General features: G+C 39.2%; 1 protein-coding gene across 5 annotated transcripts in view; it reads right to left on the bottom strand.

Annotated features, from left to right (window-relative positions):
• Window positions 1–26,098, bottom strand: part of LOC129775513 (uncharacterized) — a 130,867-nt gene that overhangs the window by 29,472 nt on the left and 75,297 nt on the right. For all 5 annotated transcript variants that reach the window (XM_055780345.1, XM_055780342.1, XM_055780343.1 and 2 more), the window contains one exon: window positions 11,335–11,529. In XM_055780345.1, coding sequence (XP_055636320.1) covers window positions 11,335–11,452 — 118 coding nt within the window. In that variant the 5' untranslated portion in view covers window positions 11,453–11,529. The remainder of the gene's footprint in view (window positions 1–11,334; window positions 11,530–26,098) is intronic.

Genomic DNA, 26,098 nt, shown 5'->3' with positions numbered 1-26,098 from the left:
TAAGGCAAAAATTGTCAAAATATTGGACTCCCGGCCCCGTCAGGCTAACGTCACATGTGCCTTAATAAAATATATATTTTGGAAAAAAAAACAGTGTCTCACTTGCGAACACAGTTTGCACTCATGTGCACTGGAAAGTGTTACTAGAAACATCCATCCAGTGGGAAACGAAACCTTTCTCGTTTTAGTGCATCCCTCATTCGCCGCTCGCCTGGTAAATTATGACGTTTTTTCTTTATGTATCTTTGTGCATGATCTCCGATAGGTAGAAAGAGACGATGTGTGCGATTCAGAGTATACAATCATTGAATGTGCTGTCCGTTGTAAGGTTCGGCTTGGATATACAATCAACAGGCTTCGTTTCTACGTTCGTTTATTCACTTGCTGCAACAAAGAATACTCTCATTCTGTTTAAGTATCTGAATCATCAACTAATTTTCGGTGATATAATCGTAAACGGTAAGTAGCATGACACATTGTGGTTTATTAGGTATTGACAGATTTCCAAAACACTGCTTCAATGTGTCGTGTTCGTCTCCACTCAATGAATGTTTTTACGTCGGAAAAGGGGGGAATTTGAAAGAGAAAAGAATAATTCGAAAAAAAACATTTCCTATATGTTGTGCAGTGGTAATTAAAATAACCTCAACGCAAATTCGATCGTTTCGGTCTGCGAAATTTGCCTTGAAACGATCCTTCAAATCTTCCAAATTATGAAGATCGCTCTAATTTAATTGGACCAGACTCACTAAAGCTACGTAGAGACGTCGCTTAATATAAATATTCGTATCAGACCTGATCCTCTCAAACATCGACTGTTCTAATCTTTTCCAATTAATTAATTTTAATATAAGGATACGAACTTTGTGCTCTCACACATTCATTTGTGTTCCCTCCTCACGCACTAATTACGGGTATAATGAACCCGTTTCGAGTATGTGCCGAGTTTTCAACCGCTTGTACACTTCGTACGCTTTTAGCTTGACCCGTTCACATCTGAAAAAGTTTTTTTTTCTAATGTCCTTAGATATTAAGGGGGGGCCCCGGTCTGGAAAATCGAAAAAATGGAATTTTTGTTTTTTACATCTTTGGGAAGCTTTAACCCATAGAAATGTTGGATTTTTCGATATTTGATTTCGTTGAAGAATACATCTTCGAATATACCTTAAACAATATACATCCGAAAAAAAAATCACGAAAATTCGTTATTTTTCGACCTTCCAGACAGGGGTCCCCCCTTAAGTAAAATGACTTGCCATGAACCCATGAACTTGCTCATAGTAAGAAAACGTGAATGTTTGAAGGTATTGATAACAAAAAACGAATTTTGGGCGGGACGAAGTTTGCCGGGTCAGCTAGGGTAATTATAAAACTGGAAAACTTGTGTTACTTTGCAGGAAGAATGGAAGAAAAGTGTTATCAATATTTTATCTATGAAACGATCGTATCGAATCTAGGAATTTGATCAAAATAGTTCCACAGATACCATCGATTGGCTGATGCGTAGGGGAGAGGGGGGCACATTCGGACAATTTTTTTCCTTTTCTTTTTTAATATTTTTTGTAAACTTAAAAAAAATCCTGAATTCATCCTGGTTGTCATTTGGACATCAATGTATCATATGAGCGTATTAGAGGTGTGCGTTGATGCGATTACGAATGATTTATTCGAATTTTTGAAAATTACCTTGGGGCACTTTCGGACAACGAAAAAAAAATGTATTTATTATTAAAATTTTATGTTTATCAACAATTACCTCCGTTTCCTCTTATTTCCAGCATATTCTACATTTTTCTGTTTATCAGTATTTGTCTGAAAGGAAACTGCTTGCTATGAGAGTCAGTAAAATTCGTGATTTTGCTTTCTTCCGTTTTCGAGTGGTGGTTGTGTCCGAGTGTGCCGCAGCACACTCCGAAGACAAATCATAATTTAATCTAATAAGTAGACCTTTATATTCCCGTTGTATGCACGTTTTCTTTCATTTCATATTAGTTACTAACTGAGGTGATGTACTTAAATTTCTAAATCGTTCACAAAGGGATTGGGGAAATACAACTTCAAGCTTAAAAGTTCGAAACGTGTATGAAAAAGGACACTGTGTTGTTTTCGTAAGTGATAAACGACCAGGACATGTCCAACCATATGACAGCTGTGGGTGGAAGGGCTGTTAACTTACTTATATTTTTAATTTAGTTGAAAATGGTACTCCTTAATTTTTACAAGCATTGTCCGAAACTGCCTCCGTCCGTAACTGCCCCCCTTTCCCCCACCTGATGCCACGGAAGTGAAGATCCTATCAATGCCCACCTTAATTGAAACACAAATTCAACTGCTCACGCGAGTTTTCACTTATCAAATTGAATAGTCGATATCGAAGCCACACGTGTCCATCCAATCGTCTCGCACATATGTACAGGTGTACATGCATGGCGGCGGGGGTTGCCTCGAAACCTTGAACTCCATAACGGCAGTGCAGCAATGTATCCGACAGTAAGTCGGATACTCGACACTTGCCACTCGAGGTGGATTACCGATTTCGTTTTGTATATTTCGAGGTTGGTTTCCATGAGTATTTTTGGGAGCGGTATTCCTATTGTTGCGATGCGGTAGTTTTAATTTATCATTGAGCTAAAGCGGAGTTCAGTTTTATAATTAATAACGCCATCGAATAACATTATCCCAGCACAACATATTGCACCACTGTAGAGTTATTATCGGAATAGGTTTGTTGATACAGCTGGACACAATGCAGAGCAGATATGTGAACACATAATGACGTTCGTTTATCTGTGTGATCAAACAAGCTCTGTGTTGAATCATTTCGAAAGCGAAAACAAGATCGATTACAGCCATCTGCATACGTCTGTCCCTCCGATATCGGTATTGAACCCAGAGGCGGTAGAGCCGACCTTTTCCATGCAGTGTCAGAACAATGAGACCATTATTGCGCAATGGTACCTATCCTCGCGAAAGAAATGCAGTTTTTGTTCGACGAAAACGGAGCAAGGAAAAGTGATAATCTCGACAGCAATACATCATTTACCTGTCACCTACTTGACTGAGAAAAATGAACCGCCGACGTCGAACGACGTGATTTTTTTAATGCGCTTGTGACAATAAGAAACCGCGAGCCATTTGTACAAGTGTTTCGCTTCCCCCATTTCGAAGCAAACAGCTGCGGCGTTAAACCCCGATAAACGGGACAAGATAAAGAGCGCTTATTTGCGAACTTAAACTCGTTTGGTTCTCCAAGGATATTTACACACTGCCCGGGAAGAAGATGATAAGTTAAAATAAACATCGATATGATTCTTCCAATTCCGCCGCCCATTATTGATCCGGAAAATCCGACTCCACATACACACGGTTTTGTCACCACAAAAAGCACTGAGAGAGTCATCAAATACAGCGAAATAAATAAGTCGCAACGGCGGACGCGATCTGTGTCGAGTTGCACTTGACCCGCGAGGATTGTTCGTAATAATTTCGCATGCCAGAGCGGAATGTGTGTGTGCGTGTGTGTTTCGCATGCAGACACATCAACTTGTAACAGAAGAAAAAAAAAAAACCCATAAAGTGGGAAAATCTTGATAAAGTAATTGCCTTACCACCGGCTCGTTTCGGGCGCCTGTGGTTGAGCTCTTTAATGGTCATTTCATTCATCGATTGCCATCAAATGAAACTGTCAGAGCGAACAACTTCGTTAGTAAAAGTTGGTGAAGTCGTTGAGTGATTAGAAATGGAGTGAGAATTCATACATCGACTGAATGATGAATTTGTTTTAACATTTTCGTCGCCCCGTCACCCAGATATGGGTGACACTTTCCTCGTTCAAATTAAATAGTATTTTTAGAAATGTAACCACAGGATATGCAGAAAAATAATAAAATCATAACCATACTATTATAATGTTTATACTATACTTTTTATTAATTTAAAGTAAAGTACGGATGGTTTGTACTGCAGTTATTTGCGAAACCCATATAATATGACTTTGGCATGTGTTATTGTTGTCAATTCGTCTTCAAATTAAGGAAAAATATTGCTAGATCATGTAAAAGTTGTCTGCAAACTAAGTTTGATCTTCATTTAATAATTTATAAGTTGGGTCTTGCAAGAAACTCAGAAACGTCGCGTTGGGCGACGAACGTGTTAATGGGTGAGTGGGCGGCGTGAGATTCCATCGTGCAAGATATAGTAGATCAAACCTTCAACATTTTATGAAGTAAATACATTTTGCGCGATGGCGAATACTCTAGTTCTTATTTTTTGGAGCAATGTGTAAGATTCTCATAAGTGCAGGGGAAAACGAATCCATTATTTTCACGTAAACTTAAATAATAAGAATAATTCGATTGAGGTCAAATATATAAGTCTTTATCTTTGATAAGCACTATTACTTCTTAACCTCTTTCACATCGAACATTGCATTCGATTGCTGATTGATTTCTTATACAAGTTTCTTACTAGTTTTAGGTTCTAGGATAAGTTCAATTATTTAAGCTGAGGACACTGATTAGAAAAGGTGTGATTAGTATGTGGACTGTCAGTCCCGAATGAAGTGAAAATAAAAAGTGAATGCGATATGACAAAAATTAATACGATATGGCGACCGTGACAGGTCATTAGTATGTGGACTCTCAGTCCTGAATTTGTCCTCATAGTAAAATTTGTTACACACACAATCTTCGGATGGACCGTGATTTTAAGCCGCAATCGTTGGATGTACCGTGTAATGACAAGATGAATTGAGTGAACTGAAGTGTAAAAGTGAGGCGAAACACAAAAACGCAACCCGAAGAGTGTACGTTATCAGTGGAGAGAACATGCCCCGAGGCAAAGTATGAGAGCAAATAGTGTCGAACAATTTGTGTGGGTGAAAATAGGAAAAACAGCAAACAGAACAAAATCTACATATCTCGGAGCGAAGAAAAATTTAACATGAGAAGAAGCCATTGTGATTGAGTGATAATTGAGATGACAATCAAATGAACAAATGAACTGTGACTGGAAGGCGAGACCACTGCCAGCAGCAGCAGTGGCATCAACTAGTCGGCGCTCCAGAGTCGACTCCAGAGGAAAAGCGGTAATTTAGTTAGTTTTAAGAAGGAGTGACGAACGATCAATAGAATTGTGAAAAGAATTAACCGTTTTATTTATTCTAAGTGAATAACGATTAGGGAAAATATCTTTTTTTTTGCAAAGTATCCCAACAAAACTTAAGAACAATTTTGCGAGTTTGCAAATGTGAATAGGATAATTTAATGAATTACCAATCATACTAGTTATTGTAGGAACAAACAAACTAAATACTGATTTTTTTTCCCTCTGCTATTTTCAAAATGGAACTCAGGGAGCAAACCTGTTGGTTTTTGAAACGGTTATTTAGAAATGAACATAAAATTGTAAACATTGATATGACAATTGATATAAGCCGTTCATCTCGATCGGTTATTGAATTAGAAAATACAAGATTTAGGCATATTTCGAAACGACATTGCTTCATATCTTATGAAAATGGACTAGTTGTTTTAACAGACGAAAATTCATATTCTGGTACATTTGTGAACGACCGTAAATTTAACAGAGACCATCCTGGTTCTATTATCTTAAATGAAAGTGATTTGGTTGGAATAGGTATCCATGTTTCAGGCCACAATCGTTTTACAAATTAAACGACAACACTCTGTTATACATAGCGTGCAAAGACCGGAATCGAATCATCAGAAATGGTGTAATTAGTACCTGTTTATCGGGTAATAGAGCAGATCGACTTATCTGATGATGAAATATGAATAATTCATTTTTTTATGATAATTTTTTTTTTATTTTTACACATTCTTTTTCTTTCTTTTTGTGAAAATTTTATAAATATTACTGACATTATTTAAGTTAACATGGACTATGATAATGAAAATGAAAAAAAATATGAAAAAGTTTTTGTTTACGTATAAATATATTACACATTTGATAATATACATAAGAAAGTAGTTTCATTAAATATAACGGTTTTTTTTTTATTTCTGATTGTTTTTGAAGAAACAGAAACAAATTTTGTTTCATATTATAATAACAGTAATGATACGACATTACCGAATTGAAATATTCTGATATCATATCAAGTAAATAATTTAATAAATACAACAACTATGTTACCATAGTCTTCACATTTTCACTATCATTCCTTGTAACACTGATTTTTTTCAATACTTCAACTTAATAAGAATCAATCCACTGACTGATAACTTTTGCACAAACATAATCAAATGAATTATTAATATCATAAAAACAAAGAGAATTACATTAAATTGAAGCCCCAAATGAAGAAGAAATAAATGTAATTGAAGCAATCAAAGAAGAAATGAAAGTAATATTAAGATAACATTGTTGCATGAGTGTATACAACATTAAATGGAAGTCAATCCTTTGTGTTTGTTCTTCTAATAAGTAGTAAGAAAAGAAATAGAAGTCAATCCTTTGAGTTTGTTCTTCCTATTCAATTAACATTTATTTGATGCCTTGTTTGTTTTATTTAACTACAAAGACAAACTAGCGTTGGTATGAAAGTTATTCTTAACAGAAAAGACTTATTGTGTTGCAGCCAGGGCTTGACAATTTCGAAACAAAAGATGAAATTAATTTTTCTACTTTTTCCTTTCTCTTCAGCCAATTTCAAATTTGGATTGAGTGTATTTACTACGTATACTGAAACATCGATTCTTTAATTTAATGTTCATTCGGTTGTCGTTTCCTTTGAATTTTAAAGCAGACGCCTTCGCTTGACGATTGAAACTGTCCCATTCTTCATTATTTGAATAGGCTGTATGTCACTTTCAGTTTTAAATGCGAAAGCACGATCACTGCTTTCAATTGAATGTTTCATTCGATTTAATTTCTCCAAAATGGGACTGTTTTTCCAAAAAAAATCATGTACATGCTTTCACATCGTCATTTTCATTAGAAAACATACGTTGCGCTGCTCTCGAGTTAAATTTTCATCAACGCGAATTAATAACACGAAGTGTGAGAAATTCTTGAACATGAGAGTACCGAATAAACACAGCGCAGAAGTTAGATATTTGCTCCTCACTTGTGTGATGCGCAATGAATGTATGGGAAAAATCGACCCTAAAATTTCAGAAAGTAACACTATAAAAAATGTTCACCGCCTCGAAAAAACACCCTATGCAAAATATCAGCTCAATCGGACGTAAGGGAGAGTGGCGCAAAGCGGTCAAAGTTTAAGTTTTTTGAAAATCGAAAAATCATCCAAGGGGGAGTAAAGGAAAATGGGGTTTTAAAAAAAAATTTTTTTTTGTCAAATGTCTTAAAATGGCTTCAAACGAGATCTAGTGTCATCTCGAAAAAAAATTGTCCGCACTCTGGGATTTAGTTTTTTATCGTAATACGAAACGAAAAGTATGGCTTAAAGTGCCAAAAAAATATTTATTTCAATTTTTCATCCGGAACTTGTTGCGAAATGTTGATTTGCACGATAATATACCCTATGCAAAATATTAGCTCATTCAGACTTCATTTACTGGTGTCACAAACGATAAAATTTGAGTTTTTTGAAAACCAAAAAATCACCGAAAATCGGAGTTTAAAAAGAATTATGTCAAACGTCTCCCAGAGTGCCGATTTTTGACAACAACAAAATAATTTCGAGATGACACTAGATCTCGACGTTTCATGCCATTTTAAGACATTTGACATAAATAAAAATTCAGAAACCCTGATTTTTCGATTTTCAAAAAAATCAAACTTTGACCACTTTGCGCCGCTCTCCCTTACGATTGAGCTGATATTTTGCATAGGGTGTTTTTTCGAGGTGGAGAACATTTATTTAAATAAAAGCATCTGTTTTTAAGCGTGTTTAAATGTTTGTATATCTCATTCTCATTCTCTCATTCTCTCAACTTGGAATTACAAAAAGAACAAATCTATCTATATCAGGGTGGCAATGGATGTATGGAAAAAAATCAACATCGAATTTCAAAAACCGACCATGTCCGACCATGATCAAAAATCAAAACTTTGAGCGATTTGAAGCACCCCTAAATCATGTCCGATTTAGCTGAAATTTTACACCGGTCATTTTTTTGGGCCAATAAACAAAATGTACAAGGTCGATTTATGAAATTTGACATGACCATTTTCGCTGCCACCCTAATCTATATACACTCGATAAAAAAAAAATAGAGTTTTAAACCGCATTTTGTTTTTAAAACGGCCGCTTTTTTGACATTAAAGATATTTTTGACTCATCCGAGGTTCTTGCGATAGCGGCATCTTTACTGATTCAGAATCTGTTCGATTTTTAAACGGTTTTGTTTAGCTTGCCCTGTAATCTGTTTGTATGTTTGTATGTTTGTATGTTTGTATGTTTGTATGTTTGTATGTTTGTATGTTTGTATGTTTGTATGTTTGTATGTTTGTATGTTTGTATGTTTGTATGTTTGTATGTTTGTATGTTTGTATGTTTGTATGTTTGTATGTTTGTATGTTTGTATGTTTGTATGTTTGTATGTTTGTATGTTTGTATGTTTGTATGTTTGTATGTTTGTATGTTTGTATGTTTGTATGTTTGTATGTTTGTATGTTTGTATGTTTGTATGTTTGTATGTTTGTATGTTTGTATGTTTGTATGTTTGTATGTTTGTATGTTTGTATGTTTGTATGTTTGTATGTTTGTATGTTTGTATGTTTGTATGTTTGTATGTTTGTATGTTTGTATGTTTGTATGTTTGTATGTTTGTATGTTTGTATGTTTGTATGTTTGTATGTTTGTATGTTTGTATGTTTGTATGTTTGTATGTTTGTATGTTTGTCTGTAGCGCTGACCCACATTAATAGAAATTTGACCCCCTTCTTGTTGACCGATTGATCTGAAATTTGGAACACTCCTTTATCTCTGTAGTCATTATGAAACTGCGTATTTCATGATCTTGAAAATCCAAGATGGCGGTCGCTACAAAATGGCGGATCACGTATTTACTCAAAACCTCAGCAATATGGGTTTTCCAAAACCCCATCAATATGGGTCTCAAATGAAAGGGCTTGACTAGTAGAATACGGTTATTTGAGAAAAATGCAAATCCAAGATGGCTGCCACTACAAAATGACTACATATTTTCTCAAAACTTCATTAATATGGGTATCAAATGAAATGGCTTGACTAGTAGAATACGGTTATTTATTAAAAATGCAAATCCAAGATGACTGCCACTACAAAATGGCGGACTACATATTATGTCAAAACCCCGTTAATATGGGTATCAAATGAAAGGGCTTGACTAGTAGAACACCGTTATTCATGAAAATTGCAAATCCAAGATGGCTGCCACTACAAAATGGCGGACCACATATTTTCTAAAAACCCTATTATTACGGGTATAAAATGAAAGAGCTTGACTAGTAGAACACGGTTATTTATGAAAAATGCAAATCCATCAAAATCCTACCAAATGGCGGACTACATATTATGTCAAAACCTCATTAATATGGGTATCAAATGAAAGGGCTTGACTAGTAGAACACAGTTATTTATGAAAAATGCAAATCTATGATGGCTGCCACTATCAAATGGCGGGCTGCATATTTTCTCGAAACCCGATTAATATGGGTATCAAATGAAAGGGCTTGAATAAAAGATCACAGTAGATAATGAAAAATCCAAATCCAAGATGGCCGCAATCACAAAATAGCAAATTACTTTATTAAACGGTTTTATCTAGCTTGAACTCTTCGTATGTATGTTTGTAAGTCTGTAGGGTTGTCCCACATTAATAGAAATTTTACCAATAGGAACTGACCGAATTTATAAAATACTTTTATTTTTGCTGTCATTTTTAAACTGCTTATCTTGAAAAATCCAATTTGGCCGCCGCTACAAAATTGCTGATTCCATATCATCTTAAAAAAAAGGTGATATGTGTATCAAATGCATTCAACCCGCATTCAGCTGTCATATGCAATCGAAATATTTCAAGCTGTGATCAATTGATTCGGTATACAGTTAACCAACAAACCAAATTATTGGATTATGGGTAGGAAGACTGAGTCTGAATTCTTATCTAAGTTTCGAGTCTACAATATTAAATATAACGCAATTGACTGCGTTCTGCAGTATAACCCCCACAGCATCCAGGAAGTGCAAAAAGATGAAATTGATATTAATTCACTTCCATCAAATCGCTTCGTATTTCCAACGTTCAGCACGTTGGAAAAACAAACAAACCAAAAATGGTGGGTGGTAGCGTTCTCGAGAAACTTTGAAACTCCCATGAATAAATGTTTGTAAACACTCTGATTTCATAATAATTCTGTTGTGAAATGTGGGAAGCTCACTTTCCGCATTTCACTATGAATGAATCAATCATCGGAAGAACTTTCGCCAAATCGAATGAAAAGTGCTGGAATAGTGTTGTGAAATGTGCAATGCTGCCGAGGTACTGGACGTCGTGCAGACTAAACAGCAGCGGTGTAGTTTCATCGCGAGCATGCTAATCCTCCATATCCAATATTTCCGTAAATAAATGTCGATGCGTCGATGGAGCCAACCGACAGCGTATGGCTTGGAAATTGCAATCACCATGGATATACCTACTGAATATGAGCGCTACTGGTCGCTGGATTTTAATTGGCAATATTTATCTTGTCTCCGCTAGTAATTGGTTGGAAAACGATATCGACAACGATTTATGATAGGATTAATGGTAATAGTATGTGCAATGTGTCGTTGTCCACGGCGCAAATGTATCATCCAATTAGCCGTCATAATACAGATATCGGTATCTTCGATATTTTCAAGCTGATTGTACTGAAATGCTGCCGTCGAATTAAATTCATTAAAGTCTTTCGCAAACCACCGTCCGAAAGTGGGCCCGAATAATCGTCCACAATCGAATTTCGCCACACAGAATTAATCAAACGCGACAGTTCAAATGACTTCATAATTTTTTCAGCAATCCCAATTACATAAGTACCAATTTGCCTATTCGACAATTTTCGCGTTCCGTTGGATGAGCACACGCGGCGTGCAATGCGATCGTGGCGGGTTTAACGGAAACCTGCCAGTCAGCCAGTTGCTCTGGCAGTGTCGCGGGAAGGGAAACGGCGGAGGCAGCCGGTGGGCAGCGAAGTAAATAACACATCGCAAATCCCACCATTGAAATTAGCATATAGTTACCGGGTCTCTGTCCCGTAATCAATCAATCTCCCGCGGGGTCTTGGTAAAGGTCGGATTTCTCACAATCATGTTGTTATTGAAACGCCCGTCGGGCCGCGATAATGGATCCTACTGGATTAACGCGAGGGCGCGTGTTCAATTACCTGTTTGTACCACCGACAGCGATGTGCACAGGAGCATCGTCCCCAGCAGCGTGAGAGCGCCAGTCGGGACGCCAGTTATTCCTAACGCCGGCAACCGAAGCTTATCCAAAATCCTCATCTCAACGAGCGGTTCGTGCGTCTGGCTGATATTTCCGAGCCACCGATTCGTCCGAGATTGGGCCTGAGAATGTTTGTCTGCAAGATTGAAGGTGGGAGAGAACAAAACAAAGCAAAAGGTTATTAAAACAAATTATAACATCAACGCGATGATTAGCGTGAGGTACCGCTGACAGGGATCAGTTAAACCGTTTATAACGGCATCGGGTGTGGTGACGACGACGCGCGTTGACTGACATTAGCGAACCGGTTCCACGGGTTCCCTTGAGGCGCGGAGTGACAGCATCGGGCGAAAATGCTAGTGAACTTGAATAGTATCACGTTTTTGCTGCTCACTCATTTAGTGTTTATTTGTATTTTTTTCTCTTCTGTGACCATTTCGCGCCGATCAAAGTGAGCGCGAATTAGTTAATGGAAGAGGGATTGGACCCATGTCGTAGACTTCCAGTAACAACCTGTTACTGATGAGTTTTCGATTTCAAACGATAGGTTTAGAATTACTGAGTTAAATGGCCTAGCCCAAGAGGCATGCTTTTAGAACGTGAAAAATACATTAACACGTTTCATAACTATAGAACCACCCCTGCTTTCAGTTTCCAGAGACATGCAAGAGTTTAGTTTGACAATTTATTATTAACCAGTATCTAGTTGACATAACAGTACAAAATAGCTCGCCTGGAATGTAATTTTGTATAGCACTGAATTCTTTTTTCACGCGAATGATTTTTCTTCCCTGTTGGGTGTGAACCACTGCGTCTATTATTTTGAACTATTGTGGTATACCCCTTTTTTATACTACACTTCAAGCTTATCTACTACTTATTGATGAAGGAGTAGACTGAGAGCTATAGCGGGATAGGTGCCAATCAGGAATAATCTGTTTGATAAAATTTATAATCCTGATCGGCGACGCAGACCAAAGTTCCTTAGGGCTCCAGAATAGCTTTATCAAGGTGTTGAAGTCTGCGTTTAGTTAGAGCTCCGAAGTTACAGAGCAAATGTTCCGAGGTTTCGCTTTCGGTATTACAAAAGCGACAAATATCATCTTGTGCTAAACCTATGTTTTTAAGATGGTATTTACTCGGGCAGTGTCCTGTTACAAGACCAGTGAATGTGCTGAAGTCTTTTTTATTAGCAGCTGTTGAGTAATTTTAATACTCGGCGTAATAATGTTTGTTGCCTGTTTAAGTTTTGCAGCCATCCCTTCCGGTATCACTTCTCGGTTTTCCCATTTCTTCAGTTCACTGTTCAACACACAGTCAGAAAGTCCACAGAGTCCACAGTGGACGAAGGACAAACCGTGGTCTTCACATGTAAAAGTTCAAGGCGTCCGAAAATTCATAATCAATTCCTAAAATTTTTGTGTTTTATAAAGTATAAACTTAAATAAGTTTATATTTATTCTAAAAAAAATTGCTCCCGATCAGCTGCCAGGATTCATATTCTCAAGCAGGAGAGGATACAATATCGTTGCTTGCGTATTGCCATGGGGTGTTTGCATTCGACACATACGATGAGTCTCGAAGTCTTGGCAGGAGTGCCCCTGCTTATTCTTCGGTTCACAGAATTATTTTACAGATTTCTCATCCGCTGCAAGATCATGACTCCATTGGTGATTGATAAATTCGAAATTTTGTTCCAACTGATTCCTCAGTCAAGTTTTATGTCTTTATACCATGAGTACCTTATGCATGAAGCGTCCTTCACCGGGCATTTCCGACCAAGTTTGCTTCCCATACTTTTGCAATTCCTCTGTCATTTTTGATCTGTCCGTGCGACAAAAAATCCATTGAATCCCAGATCATCTACGCTCCGATTTTATTCCGCCGATATTTTCGGCAGAATATGGGAAAGTCAGATCTGATAAAATGTTCTTCATAAATGGGTCCACTGGCTTCGGCATCTTCAATGGAAATTCCAGTGCCTCTTTCAAACTCAAAGATCATTGTTCCGTGTATGTCGCTGATATTGGGTTGGGGAAAAAGAAATGTAGTATATTGTCAATATATGGCAATACTTAAACATATCTTGTGTTGTACTTATCGCATACTATACGGCTATTGAAAGACGACAATCTGTGCTACAAGTGTCGTTTTGACAGTGTTGTGATTATCCTTTTCAGTCTCAAGTTATAGCGCGTCAAAGATGGAGTCCACTGAGCAAGAAATTCGCCATATTTTACGTTTTTACTACCTGCGAGATAAAACTGCAACGAAGGCGGCCGAAAAAATTCGTGTAGTTTATGAACCCGATACTGTAACGATTCGCACAGCACAACGTTGGTTTGATCGATTTCGTTTTGGTGTAGTGGCTGTCGAAGATACCCCTCGTCTTGGTAGGCCAATAGTCGTGGAAACCGATAAAATCGTTGAAATCATCCAAGTAGACCTGACCGTTTGAAGCAGGCGATTAACCAGAAGCGGCCAGAAATGATCAATAGGAATGGTGTTGTTTTCCACCAGGATAACGCTCGGCCTCACACATCTTTGATGACCCGCCAGAAGCTACGGGAGCTCGGATGGGATGTCCTATTGCACCCACCGTATAGTCCGGACCAGGCTCCAAGTGATTATCATCTCTTCCGGTCCATGCAAAACGCTCTTGGTGATACTAAGTTGGCCTCAAACGAGGCTTGCGAAAACTGGCTGTCTGAGTTTTTTGCAAATAAGGAGGGGGGGTTTTATAAGGGGGGGGGATAATGAAGTTGCCTTCTAAATGGTAACAAGTTTGCGAACAAAACGGTGCATATTTGACTTAAATTGGATAATTTTAAGTATGTTAAATAAAGCGTCAAGTTTCGATCAGAAATACGACATTTCTTTTTCCCCAACCCAATACTACGCATTAGGCATCATTGGAACATTGCCCATCGACCAATATTTTATTTTTTCAGACAGTCTCAGCTCAATAGAGGCAATTCGCTCAATGAAAGTTGACAAACGCTCATCTAATTTCCTTACAAGAATAAGACAACTATTGAGTGTTTTGGTCGAAAAATTATTCAAGATTACCTTAGCATGGGATCCCTCCCATTGCTCGATTTCGGAGAATGATAAAGCGGACTCGCTAGCTAAGGTGGGCACTTTAGAAGGCACACCTTTTGAAAGGCAAATTGCTTATAATGATTTTTTCCACATTCCTCGTCAGGACACACTTGTAAGTTGGCAGCGCATGTGGAGTGAAGATGAGTTCGGTCGTTGGTTACACACGATTATCCCTAAGGTTTCGACGAGTGGCTGGTTTAAGGGATTGAATGTAGGTCGTGAATTCATTCGCGTGATATCGTCTTATGTCCAATCACTACAACCTAAACGCGCATCTTTATCGCATTGGGCTCGCAGCAAACAATCTTTGTGATTGTGGCGATGGCTACCACGACATCGAGCATGTTGTCTGTTTGTGTATCTGGTTCCATGCTGACGGCTCTCAGCTCTTAGGAGCATTGAGGGCACAAGGCAGACAATCGGAGATCCCCGTCCGGGATATCTCAGGTAGCCGTGATCCTCATCTTCTGCTCAATCTATACCTGTTCCTCAGAAACGCCGATGTCAACGTTTAATGATGTTTCCTCCGTTGTATCCCTGTATCATATCCCTTCTATCTGATCGATAAACTTTTACTTAGTCGCGGCAATACATACACATACTCTTTACAGATACTCGGGCCGAAGGTTGTGCAGCCCACTGATCATTCACCACGAGTTGAGGATTGTACCGCTCATGGCAACTCTACACGAGCTGATGTTTGTGCCGGCTAGTGACCATTCTATCTTGGATTCCTCGAGTCGAGAAAGGCGCACCACGCTAGATATGGGGTACAGACTAGGGGGGCGTTGCTGATTAATGGTCAGCTGCATCCCAATAGGAAGTATCCCGTGTCGGGCACACGTACAGAGCATTGCAGACTGCAACATCCCAATTATGAGAACACTTGTCATACTAACCTCGAATCAACCGCGAGTAATCGTGTCCATATTACTAACATAGTTGTGAGGCAAACATTGTCGAAATATTGAACCCCCGGCCCTGTCAGGCTGACACCTATATTTTGGATAAAAAAATACCAGTGTTACTGACATTCAGAGAATTTTTAGCTCTAAATTCCACTAAAATCTATTTTTATAGTTGGACACTGTTACTAGTATTTTGTGTGTTGTTGCACACAATCACACAATAATACCTGAAAAAATAGGATTATCATCCTAATCCCTAACAGTACTGCGGTGGCAATACAGTTATTGTTTCCCTTGATATTAACGCACCTAATAACAACCGTCGCGTGAATCATATTTGATATAGTTTAGTCACGCAAACGCCGCAATCTTCCTGATGTGCACACATTCGATGCTCACGTTCTGTCAACGGCATCGATGCGGTAATGCCGAAATGACAACCGCGAACAATAGCCTTTCATAGCGCCACCAGCGCGCCATTCATATCTGCCAAAGCTACCGGTTCACAGCGCCTTCGTGGAGAATGTATACACTCACCTCACCACACGATCGTTGAATCGCTTGGATCTCCCACTGGAATTAGCAATCCGTCGTCAGTTCACGGTGAGGTATTTATTATCATTACTCTATTATTATATCATAGCTCGGGCTTCTCTGGCAGTAAAGAGAACGCTGAGGCAAACAAAATGAAAGAAATGACATAATTCAGTGCTGCTGTCTGGGTACACGGTACCAATTTCCCCAGCGATGTCACGTAACACTTCTATTGTGTTCCGCTGCTGTGAAATGTAGAATCTACAAACAAACACTGAAAGCAAAAACCAAAAAAAAAAAAACGGAAGAGTTGACCAATTCCGCTGGCCCTATTTGATCCACGAATTCTCCTTGACCTTTCTCATTTGATATACAAAGCGCGGTGCGATACTGAATGGCCTGGTCACGATAGCAGGAACAACACCGCAACAACCGCTCGGCATCAGCTGCAGCAGCAGCCACGAGAAAGGTTGCACCGCTAGAAACCAATCCAATCGCCGCGCCACAGTCTTCAGCTTTTAGTGAGTTGAAGGAATGAATAAGTGCAACGGCGGAATCGTAGCAAATTTACCCACCACATGCTGAAACCATCTCGGTCTGTGTGACCGAAAAGCTGCTCTGGTGGATGCTGCTAATTGCTTGTTGACCCCTCGTCGCACTTAGCAATTGAGATGGCTCAATTCATTCGACATTCACTTTGCTCTGGTCTGGCCTGGTCTGGTCTGGTCGAAAGTGGAATCATCTCGAGAGGATGGATTTTAGGTACATTTTGAAACAATTTCTGATAATGTGGCAAGTGAACGAGCAAAACGTGTGTCATGTTAGTTTTTTATCCTACATAATAGAACAGGGATTCTCAAACCAAGAGGCAAGAGACCCTTTTTCTAGAATGAAGTGATACAATCGACTCCTATAGTCAAAATTCTTTGATCTTTATCTTATATTTTTATTTCATTTATACACAATTTGAAACCGATACATGCAAAATTCATTATCAATTCAAAAAAAAATGCGGTTAGTTGAGTGAGTAAACTCATTTTCTCATCAATAAATAGACATAAAATTCGGAACATATCAAGTGTAAGTAATAATTATTAATACAGGGTGGGCCATTTAAAGTGGAAGCATCTGGCAACCCCATAACTTTTGACAGAGATGTCAGATTAACAAATGTCATACCGCGTTGGAAGCGTCACTTCAGTACAATTTTAACCATGGAACAATACACACCTAAACAACGCGCTGAAATTGTTCAGCTGTACATTCAAAATAACTTCTCAATTGTGTTAACTAAACGTGCGTGGAAAAATAAAAATAAAGTTAAAACATCGCCTGGAGACAACACTATACGTCGATTATATGCCAAATTTATATCGTCTGGTAGTGTTGGTAATGCCAGTCACGACCAAATTATTGCGCGAAATGTTCCCCGGAAGATTAATATCGAAAAACGGCGATTATGACTGGCCACCGAGATCACCTGATTTGACGCCTCCTGACTTTTTTTTATGGGGATATTTAAAATCCAAGGTATACACTGGTAAACCAAGGACCCTGGCTGCGCTGAAAGACAATATCCGACAAGAAATTGCTGCCATATCGGCCGAAACATTGGGCAAAGTGATGGAAAATGCCGAAAAAAGGGCACATTTTGCGGTCAAGGCCAGAGGCGGTCATTTACGAGATATCATAATCAAAAAGTAGTTAGAACAAATCTCCTTGGACCAAAATAAATGAATTTCAAAAAAAAAAAAATTAAAATTCCACTTCTTTACTTTGCTATTGCAAAAACAAATCCTTCCACTTTAAATGGCCCACCCTGTACAAACTCCTTCAATAATACTTTCTACTAAAATAACAAGAGGGTTCACGTAACACAACTTATACAGTATCTTGAATGTTTCAAATGAGAACTTGTGTTAATTAATAGGGGTCGATTTTTAGACTTCGTCGACCCCCAAAATCAGTTTTCGTTCATGTCGACCCCTGGGAAACCTAAATCGTCCCCAAGTGGTCAATATCGACCACTTAGAGAATCACTGCGGTAGATTATACGAGCGCATTAGGTACGCTGCAATGATCGATGTCTTGTGAAATATCGCAACCAAAACATCTTTTGCTGTGTTTCTACATTTTACTCAGTTGTAGGGTTGTCATAATAAAATTTGTATTTTTAATCGTAAAAAACCTTTCATCTTAGTATTTCATTCAGTAAATCTGTATCGATATAAATTATGACAAATTATGAGTTCAAGTTTTGAGCTGGTATGCACGTAGTTTCGAAATGGTATGCATGTAGCACCACAGGGTGTCGACTCCCGAACCCGAACAAAAATTACCAGATATTCCCTGATTTTCCAGTAACTTTTCAGAGAAATTGCAGATGTATACTAGTAATCAAAATTTTCTATTACTTCTGTAGTTGTAGTTCTCAAAACATTTGATTAACTGAAACTATGAAATTTATGAACGTTTGTGATTTTTAATTAAGTTAAACGACGAATAAGAAGTGTCGTAGAAAATAAGAAACAGGTTTTATTATTACAGTTAAAAGCTTTCTTGAAGGATCCTTAAACAGTAGTACCGAACGACTCATTTTCGTTCTGATTCGGATTTTTTCAACGGAACTGTTACGATTGTGAAGAAACGATTTTTTCTTGCAATCTTTCGGCTTCCTTCTGTGCGTTCTCCGAAATTTTCTTCGTTTCACTTCGAGAGATTTCGCTTCTGCTTCGTAGTCGTTTCATTAGCTTTGAACCATTCAACGCAGAAACTTCTTTCTTTCAACTTTCTTTGTCTTCTAGATAAAGAGAATGTGAATTTCGAACTCGTTGAAATAACTAGTTTGTGTCGCATAGCACACATAGTTAATGGAAGAATCCTCTTAACATTGAAGAGGAGATTGGCACGAGAGACAGAAGATCATTTTTACTATGGTAAAAAACTCTGTGAACGTATCTTTTTCAAAAATGGTTCAGCCGTTAATTTTCATAGTGAACAAAATTGTTGCTTTTGTTGCTAGTAATATTGTTTCAGTGCTGAGTCTGCTGGAGATGTCCAAATCCAAATGTCCAAAATCCGTCAATATAGTCAAAAGCTACTCGAATCGATTTCCAGCTAATTTTCTATCGGAACCAATGATGAAAAGATCAAGAGAAGATACGGCTTTCGTCGCAGCATTCATCAACGCTCCATAGACTTTATAAACAGTGCTTTCAACATTCCCTCGCATCCCAGACGAAATTGCTTAAAAAAAGAAATTGCGGTCGTAAAATTTTGGTGAATTTTTAAATCCAACCAACCTTGGATGCACCGTGTAAAATATGCAATCCGAAGGTACCCACATTCAAGAGTTTTTCTTCATTTCGGAAATTCAGCTGCAGCTCGCCATTTCACGATGATTCATTGGGAATCCCAATTTGGGATGGTTCATCGCATCAGAAAAAGTTTGTTCAAGGATATTCAATTTATATTTTTCAGGCTTTCTTTAAAAGCGGCAAATTGAGGACGCCTGAGAACGTCCCAAAAACATTGACGTCAAGTAATGATTCACACCCCGCTTCTCTTCTTCATTCCAAAATCTGGCATTCAGATTCTTCTGGAGCATTTTTGACGTAGGACTACGTCATTTATTTCTGTACTGGGGGCAGGTATGGGCAAAATCGCATCGAAATTCGTTCAACAACGCTCATCCACAGATAAAACTCACCCTTCTATTCTCCGTTTATGCCTCACTTTGTTTGAGATAGTAAAAACCATTCACCGATCATCTTTGCAAAGTTCATTCTCGATTTGAACGGAAAAATACTGTCTCGATTCCGCTCATCTATTCTCAGAGAATTTTGCATTCCCTCATTTGCCTCTCGGGATAACGTTGAATGACGAATGTCTCTGTAAAATCATTCGTTTTTCACTCAAACAGCATCAGTGAGCCTCGGTCGCGGCAATAAAATATAGGTATATAGTTGAAATCGAGTTGTTTCCTGTGCACTATTGCAATGACATTTTTTTCGTTTCTAGTATGAAACGATCTAAGTCAACGCAAAAGATTATATTAACGCAAGTTATTGGTGAGCGTGAAGGTGGATTCATGTGCACTTGAATGCTGATAAGAAAAAGAGTACAAGGGAAAATAAAATAATACATACACGCAGATTCAGTCTATTTTGACTCACTCGTTATTTTGTTTCGTGCGACCCTTCCAAAGGAGTATTCATTCATTGAATGTTGTATTCTGCTCTTTGTTTTGTTATGTTCACTATCAGTCCCGAATGAAGATGGTCGGGGAGTGTAAAATGATTCATCGTGCAATCTCACGATTGCTTGCTGCATTCTTTTCGCCATGATTATTCCAAGCAGATACAAGAGTGATTTATAATTAGGTGTGGAGAAAAGACTGGGGGTTCGAAGTTTCGAAAATGAGAGCGTTACGCCGAAACAACATGATTTTGAGCGTTAATGCCTTCTAACCAACTGAACAAAATGGTATGATAGCTACTTCATTCGAAAAATAAAATGTCTACGCGTTATATGCTTGTTAATTATTCATCCAAAAACTTGTTTCTATAGCTAAAAAATTGCTTCGAAAAAAGGCTATTGAAATCACACAAATCCGTGTATATAAGCTGACTCTAAAATCCACTCAGATATAATTGTACAGCTGTTGGAGCATGTTATCGCTGCTGTGGCGAAGCTAACTCCGCGTTCATCAAGAAAGCGCAGATGAACGGTGTCACCAAGAGCTTGTTTGAGCAAACAAAAGGTATTAATGCGTAGGTTCCGTTGGAAATGGATTCCACCTAAGGCCAAAAGGGATTCCGCCGTGGAGAAGAATGGTTCCGCTAAGAAGGTGACCAAGAGAGCACCAGCATCGATAAAATTTTCCGATTGAGGAGGTAAAGGCTGGGCATTAAAGACAGCGGCCACATGACACGCAACTCTTTTCGTTTGGCGGTCTTCAAGTTAGCGATTGCCGGCGAGCGTCGAACGTCGAGGGAGAAGACAGCCGCCAAGATGAAACCGAAACGATGTCATCGCTGATACCGGGAAGAAGAACCGATGAAGCTACCGCTGCCGAAAAACTCAAAGCTACTACTGTGAAGAAGGTGAGCAACAAGAAGAAAACTCCTGCTACTGTCGGTCCAGCTGTAGCAAAGGAAACACCAACTAAACTACCGAAAGCCGTTGCATAGAAGCCGAAGACATCGATGTCATAGAAAGCAGCAAAGCGGTTCTGAGCACAGAGCACTGCACGAGGGATTTTGTTTTCAGCAAACCGAATGTAGTTCTTCTTAGAACTTTGAATTACTCGAAGCAAAAGAGTTTACCTTGTTTTCCATTTATAATAAAGTACTGCGAATAAATACATTTTGTTTTTCGATCAAGTGCGATCAACGTAAAGACGCGTCCACATTATGCCAATCGGCCTTGGCCGCCCGGTAAAGCCGACTAAATGTGGACGTATCACCCGGGCTTGCCGACGTGTCGAAAACCGACTCGAATCAAACCGAACCCAACCCGAAACAAGTGGGTCCGGTTCGAGAAAGTCGAACCAAAACAAAACGAAGTAAATTAGCGTTGACGACATTGTGCTTCGTGTGTTCGTGACGGTTTCGTGCATCCAATGGGAATTTAGCTTCGTGCACCCGATGGGCCGTCCACATTACATAACGAACCGAATATGCCGCCTGGTACAGGCCGATCGGTATCATTCGGCATAATGTAGACGCGCCTTAAGATTACGCCTCTCGGCAATTTCTTAGGAGTACAATCAATATTAAAAAAGACATTTCATTCCCGCTCGACCCTTACCGCCAAACGATAACTACTCCACAATTTCTCAAACGGGGAGTGGGTGTTGTGAGGAAGGAAGAGCGCAATATTCATGTAGATTGATTGAAAGCGACAGATATTTTGCCTATCGGAATGGTATACAAATTATATCACATACAAAGGGGGGAAAAGTTTGACAATTAGTGACAAGCGATGTATTATGTATAGTGCAAACATGAGAAAGCGGAGAATAAATTTTGCATCAGTTTTACGTGATTGCTCCTTCTGCTGAATATTTTGCTTTCGCTACATACAAATTGTTAGAGTAGTTCTTGCTTTGCTAGCCGTTTCTTGCATCACCGGCATATTAATCATGACTTAAATGAAACTCCAAGCAGGTACCCATATTTATAGATTTTTGTGAAATTCTAATGGGTGGAATTGAATTTTTTCCCTGATTTGTGAGAAATTTCCTTGATATTCCCTGATTTTCCCTAACATTGTTTGAATTTCCTGATATTCCCTGATTTTCAAGGTTTTTCCAGGTACACGAGACATACACTGTTATAAATGTATACACTGAATATACACTGTTATAAATGTCCTCAACTTCATGGATGGAAGTGTAACGGAAGTTTTTATTACACAGTCACTAGACCCAAAATTAATATAGGGTTGGGGAAAAAGAAATGTCGTATTTCTGATCGAAATTTGACGCTTTATTTAACATACTTAAAATTATCCAATTTAAGTGAAATATGCGCGTTTTGTTTGCAAACTTGTTGCCATTTAGAAGGCAACTTCATTATCCCTCCCTCATAAAACCCCCCCTCCTTATTTGCAAAAAACTCAGACAGCCAGTTTTCGTAAGCCTCTTTTAAGGCCAACTTAGTATCACCAAGAGCGTTTTGCATGGACCGGAAGAGATGATAATCATTTGGAGCCAGGGCCAGGGCTATACGGTGGGTGCAATAGGACATCCCATCCGAGCTCCCGTAGCTTCTGGCGGGTCATCAAAGATGTGTGAGGCCGAGTGTTGTCCTGGTGGAAAACAACACCATTCCTATTGATCATTTCTGACCGCTTCTGGTTAATCGCCTGCTTCAAACGGTCAAGCTGCGCACAGTAGAGAACCGAGTTGAGGGTCTGGCCATATTTGAGCAGCTCATAGTGGATGATTCCCTTCCAATCCCACCAAACACACAGCAAAACCCTCCTGGCCGTCAATCCGGGCTTGGCGATGGTGTGGGCCGGCTCACCGCGCTTGGACCACGACTTATTTCGCTTTAGGTTGTCGTACGTGATCTACTTTTCATCACCAGTCACCATCTTCTTCAAAAATGGGCTGAATTCGTTCCGTTTCAGCAGTGCATCGCAGGCGTTGATTCGGTCTAAAGGATTTTTTTGCGTCAACTCGTGTGGCACCTATACATCCAACTTTTTTTCGAATCCGTAATCGTAATCGTTTGAAGTTCATTGTTATGCTGTACCAGGTTAGATACCACATCCCTAAAATGGCTCAAACTCGGTAAATAATAGGATTTTCGATAAGTCCTTTCTATGGTATATTTTCTTGAATGCCTAAACAACAGAAAATTTTTTTTGATGTTTTTTTCAAATTTCTAGACTAGAATATTGCCTTATGAGTTTCATTAACACGTTGAGCCCCGTATTGTTCCGGCTATGCTTTCCAATGAGCCCGCTTCAAGAGCATATGCACAATATCAGCGTTGGCCCCTGCTCCCAAAGATATTTGTTGTATTAAAAGAAAATAAAATGGCCAGAAATTCATCTAGAAAGTAGTCACATATCGTAAAACAACCGAAAACTAACCATATATATATGGAACTACATATATATATATATATATATATATATATATATATATACATATATAAAAAAAAAAAAAAAAATATATATATATATATATATATATATATATATATATATATATATATATATATATATATATATATAATATATTTATAAGGGTCGACCATCGGTCAAAAAAAAGTCAGTGAATGTTGGCAAAGGACCGTGCTCAGCCGTATGGTGCAAATTGGCGGAGATGCTCTCACAAGAGCGCTGGACGGCACTGACATCTATCTTCCGGATGCAATTCCGGATTCTCGTGGTCAGCTACTTGGTGCCCTTGGCCCGCCAATTATTCTTGTACACCAGGGTACCGAGGGAGCGAAGAAAATCCACGATCGGACGTAACTGGAGCAAGTCGGTCGGGTTTCGTTCCTTGGGTACGTACGGTGTCTGGTTCTCCTCAAGGTACGCCTACGTCTTCATGGCATAATGGGAAGACGCCTTCTCCGGCTAGAAGATGTACATCCCATCAGAATGATGCTCCTCTACGAACGGAACCAGAATCTTCTCCAGGCACTTCTCCTGGTACAACTTCTGATTGATGGCAAGTCCGCTCGGTTTGTTAAGCCAGCGTTTAACTTTAAAACTTTCTTCTCAAACTTATGCTAGTACTTGTACTTCACCCCGGGGCGTGTGGACGCCTTGTCGCTAGTATAGTACCGGTCACTGCCGGGAATGTGGGACTTTGACAGCGGAAAATAACTCTCGTCGTCCAGCACGAACAACGTCCCACGATAATTCTTCGTCATCCACCGGCACTGAGATTTCACGGTCGCTATCTGCTCGTCCGTGTACTCTGGGGACCTAGTCTTCTTCCGACAGACGATGCCCTTCTGCTAGAGGGTTCTGTGGATGTAGAAATGGGAGCAGCGAAATTTTCGGCTGCCAACACGCAAACTCGTGCCGTCCTTATTGTCGAACAACTGTTTCAGAGATTCCTTCTTCTTTTTCGTCATGCTCTTCACCGGACGGCCACTATCGATCTTCCACTCGGCGTGCCAGGTTGCCAGGATCCGGTAAATAGTGCTCGCCGGCACATTTTCGTCCCAAAAGTTGTCAACTGTAAACTTTTTTCCTTGACTTTCACACGTTTCGAAGAACCGTACAACGCGCTCGCGGAGTGCTTGTTGTTTCGAGGCCATCTTTGATCGAACTGACAGCACCCGTTTCTAGGGAGCTCAGAGAGCAATTCTCTCGGTAAGAAAAAAAATAACGCTCTTTACATTTCTTACGGAAAGGTATTGAAATCATTCTCATTTTTTCTTGAACGCCCGTTATTAGGTTATTATATTTTGAAGTTGTGTAGTGAGTAAGGTCTACGCCAACAACTCCTCAATAATTTCAACTCTGAACATTGAATCCGACAACGTCGATATTTGGTATTGAGCAAGAAAATGTTTTTCATCGACAATGATCCAAAAGAAACGACAAATAACTTGCTAACTAGAAGTTTCAGAAAGTTATTCGTACTGAAAGAACGTAAACTGCCGGAATGCCGGAGCTTTTTTTTGCGACATTAAACCTCCATTCACAACACCGTCCGATATCGACTATGTTCCGATTTGTATCGGTACACTTTGTGACCGACAGCACCTCGCAAAGCCCCCAAGTGCTAGGTGCTGGAGGTGTTGGCACGTGTGTATGTGTACGTTGTTGCTTGTTGAACATTTTTTCTTTTTGTAAGCGCAACTCCGAGGAGAAGGCGAAACAGCAAACATTTGTCAGCAGCGAAACAAGCGAAACAAGCGAAGCATTAAAGTGCAATGATAAATTATTCGTTGTTATCGTTCATCGGCAACGCTTTACTACTTTGGTTTACCTTTTGGACCCTCTTGAGCCTACCTGTCTGGGAGACTCTCTCGAGATGAGAAGAGTGCCCGGGCAAATACATACAATCGCTTTATTGGTGTGATTAATCTTGCACTAATAGGCTCGAAGCAATAGTAAACAGATGGATGTTCCATGGCTTCCCGGTAAAGACAGTTGGTGTATTCAATAACCACTAACGATCTGAACTGTCAATGGCCATTCACTTGCTGCGCTGAACCGATATCTATTTTAACGATGAAAATCCCGGAAATCCTGATAACAACATAATGAGGAAGTTATCGAAAAACAACAAAACTCCACTCCACAAAACAGTTCAACCGAGTGAAAGAAATGCACCTACCGGTACCGGGCGCTCGTTGTTAACCCAGTTTGAAGCATTTTGTTCCAACTTTTGATTTGGTTTAATGTACCACAAATACAGCGAAAACGTGGAGGCCAAATTAAAACCCGAGCACTCGAACAATTGCGCCGCTATCGCGGTGGGGGGGAGAAGGTTGCTTCTCTGCTGCAGTGGCTTCGGTGCACATGAGTTATACATTTGATGCGCATGGCGGACCAGAAAGTTTCCAAGCCCCAAATAGCGAGCGAATATAACGCTCAGTGAGCACACCATTTACCACCAGCAGCTACCCCATTTCAGCAATCACGGTAACCTTCTCCCAAAATCAGGTTAGTAAGGGTGGA

This window comes from Toxorhynchites rutilus, chromosome 3 (assembly GCF_029784135.1).
Source record: "Toxorhynchites rutilus septentrionalis strain SRP chromosome 3, ASM2978413v1, whole genome shotgun sequence".
In the NCBI taxonomy this organism is placed as follows: domain Eukaryota; kingdom Metazoa; phylum Arthropoda; class Insecta; order Diptera; family Culicidae; genus Toxorhynchites; species Toxorhynchites rutilus.
Note: the sequence above shows the minus strand (reverse complement) of the source record. Positions and strands in the feature narration are given on the sequence as shown.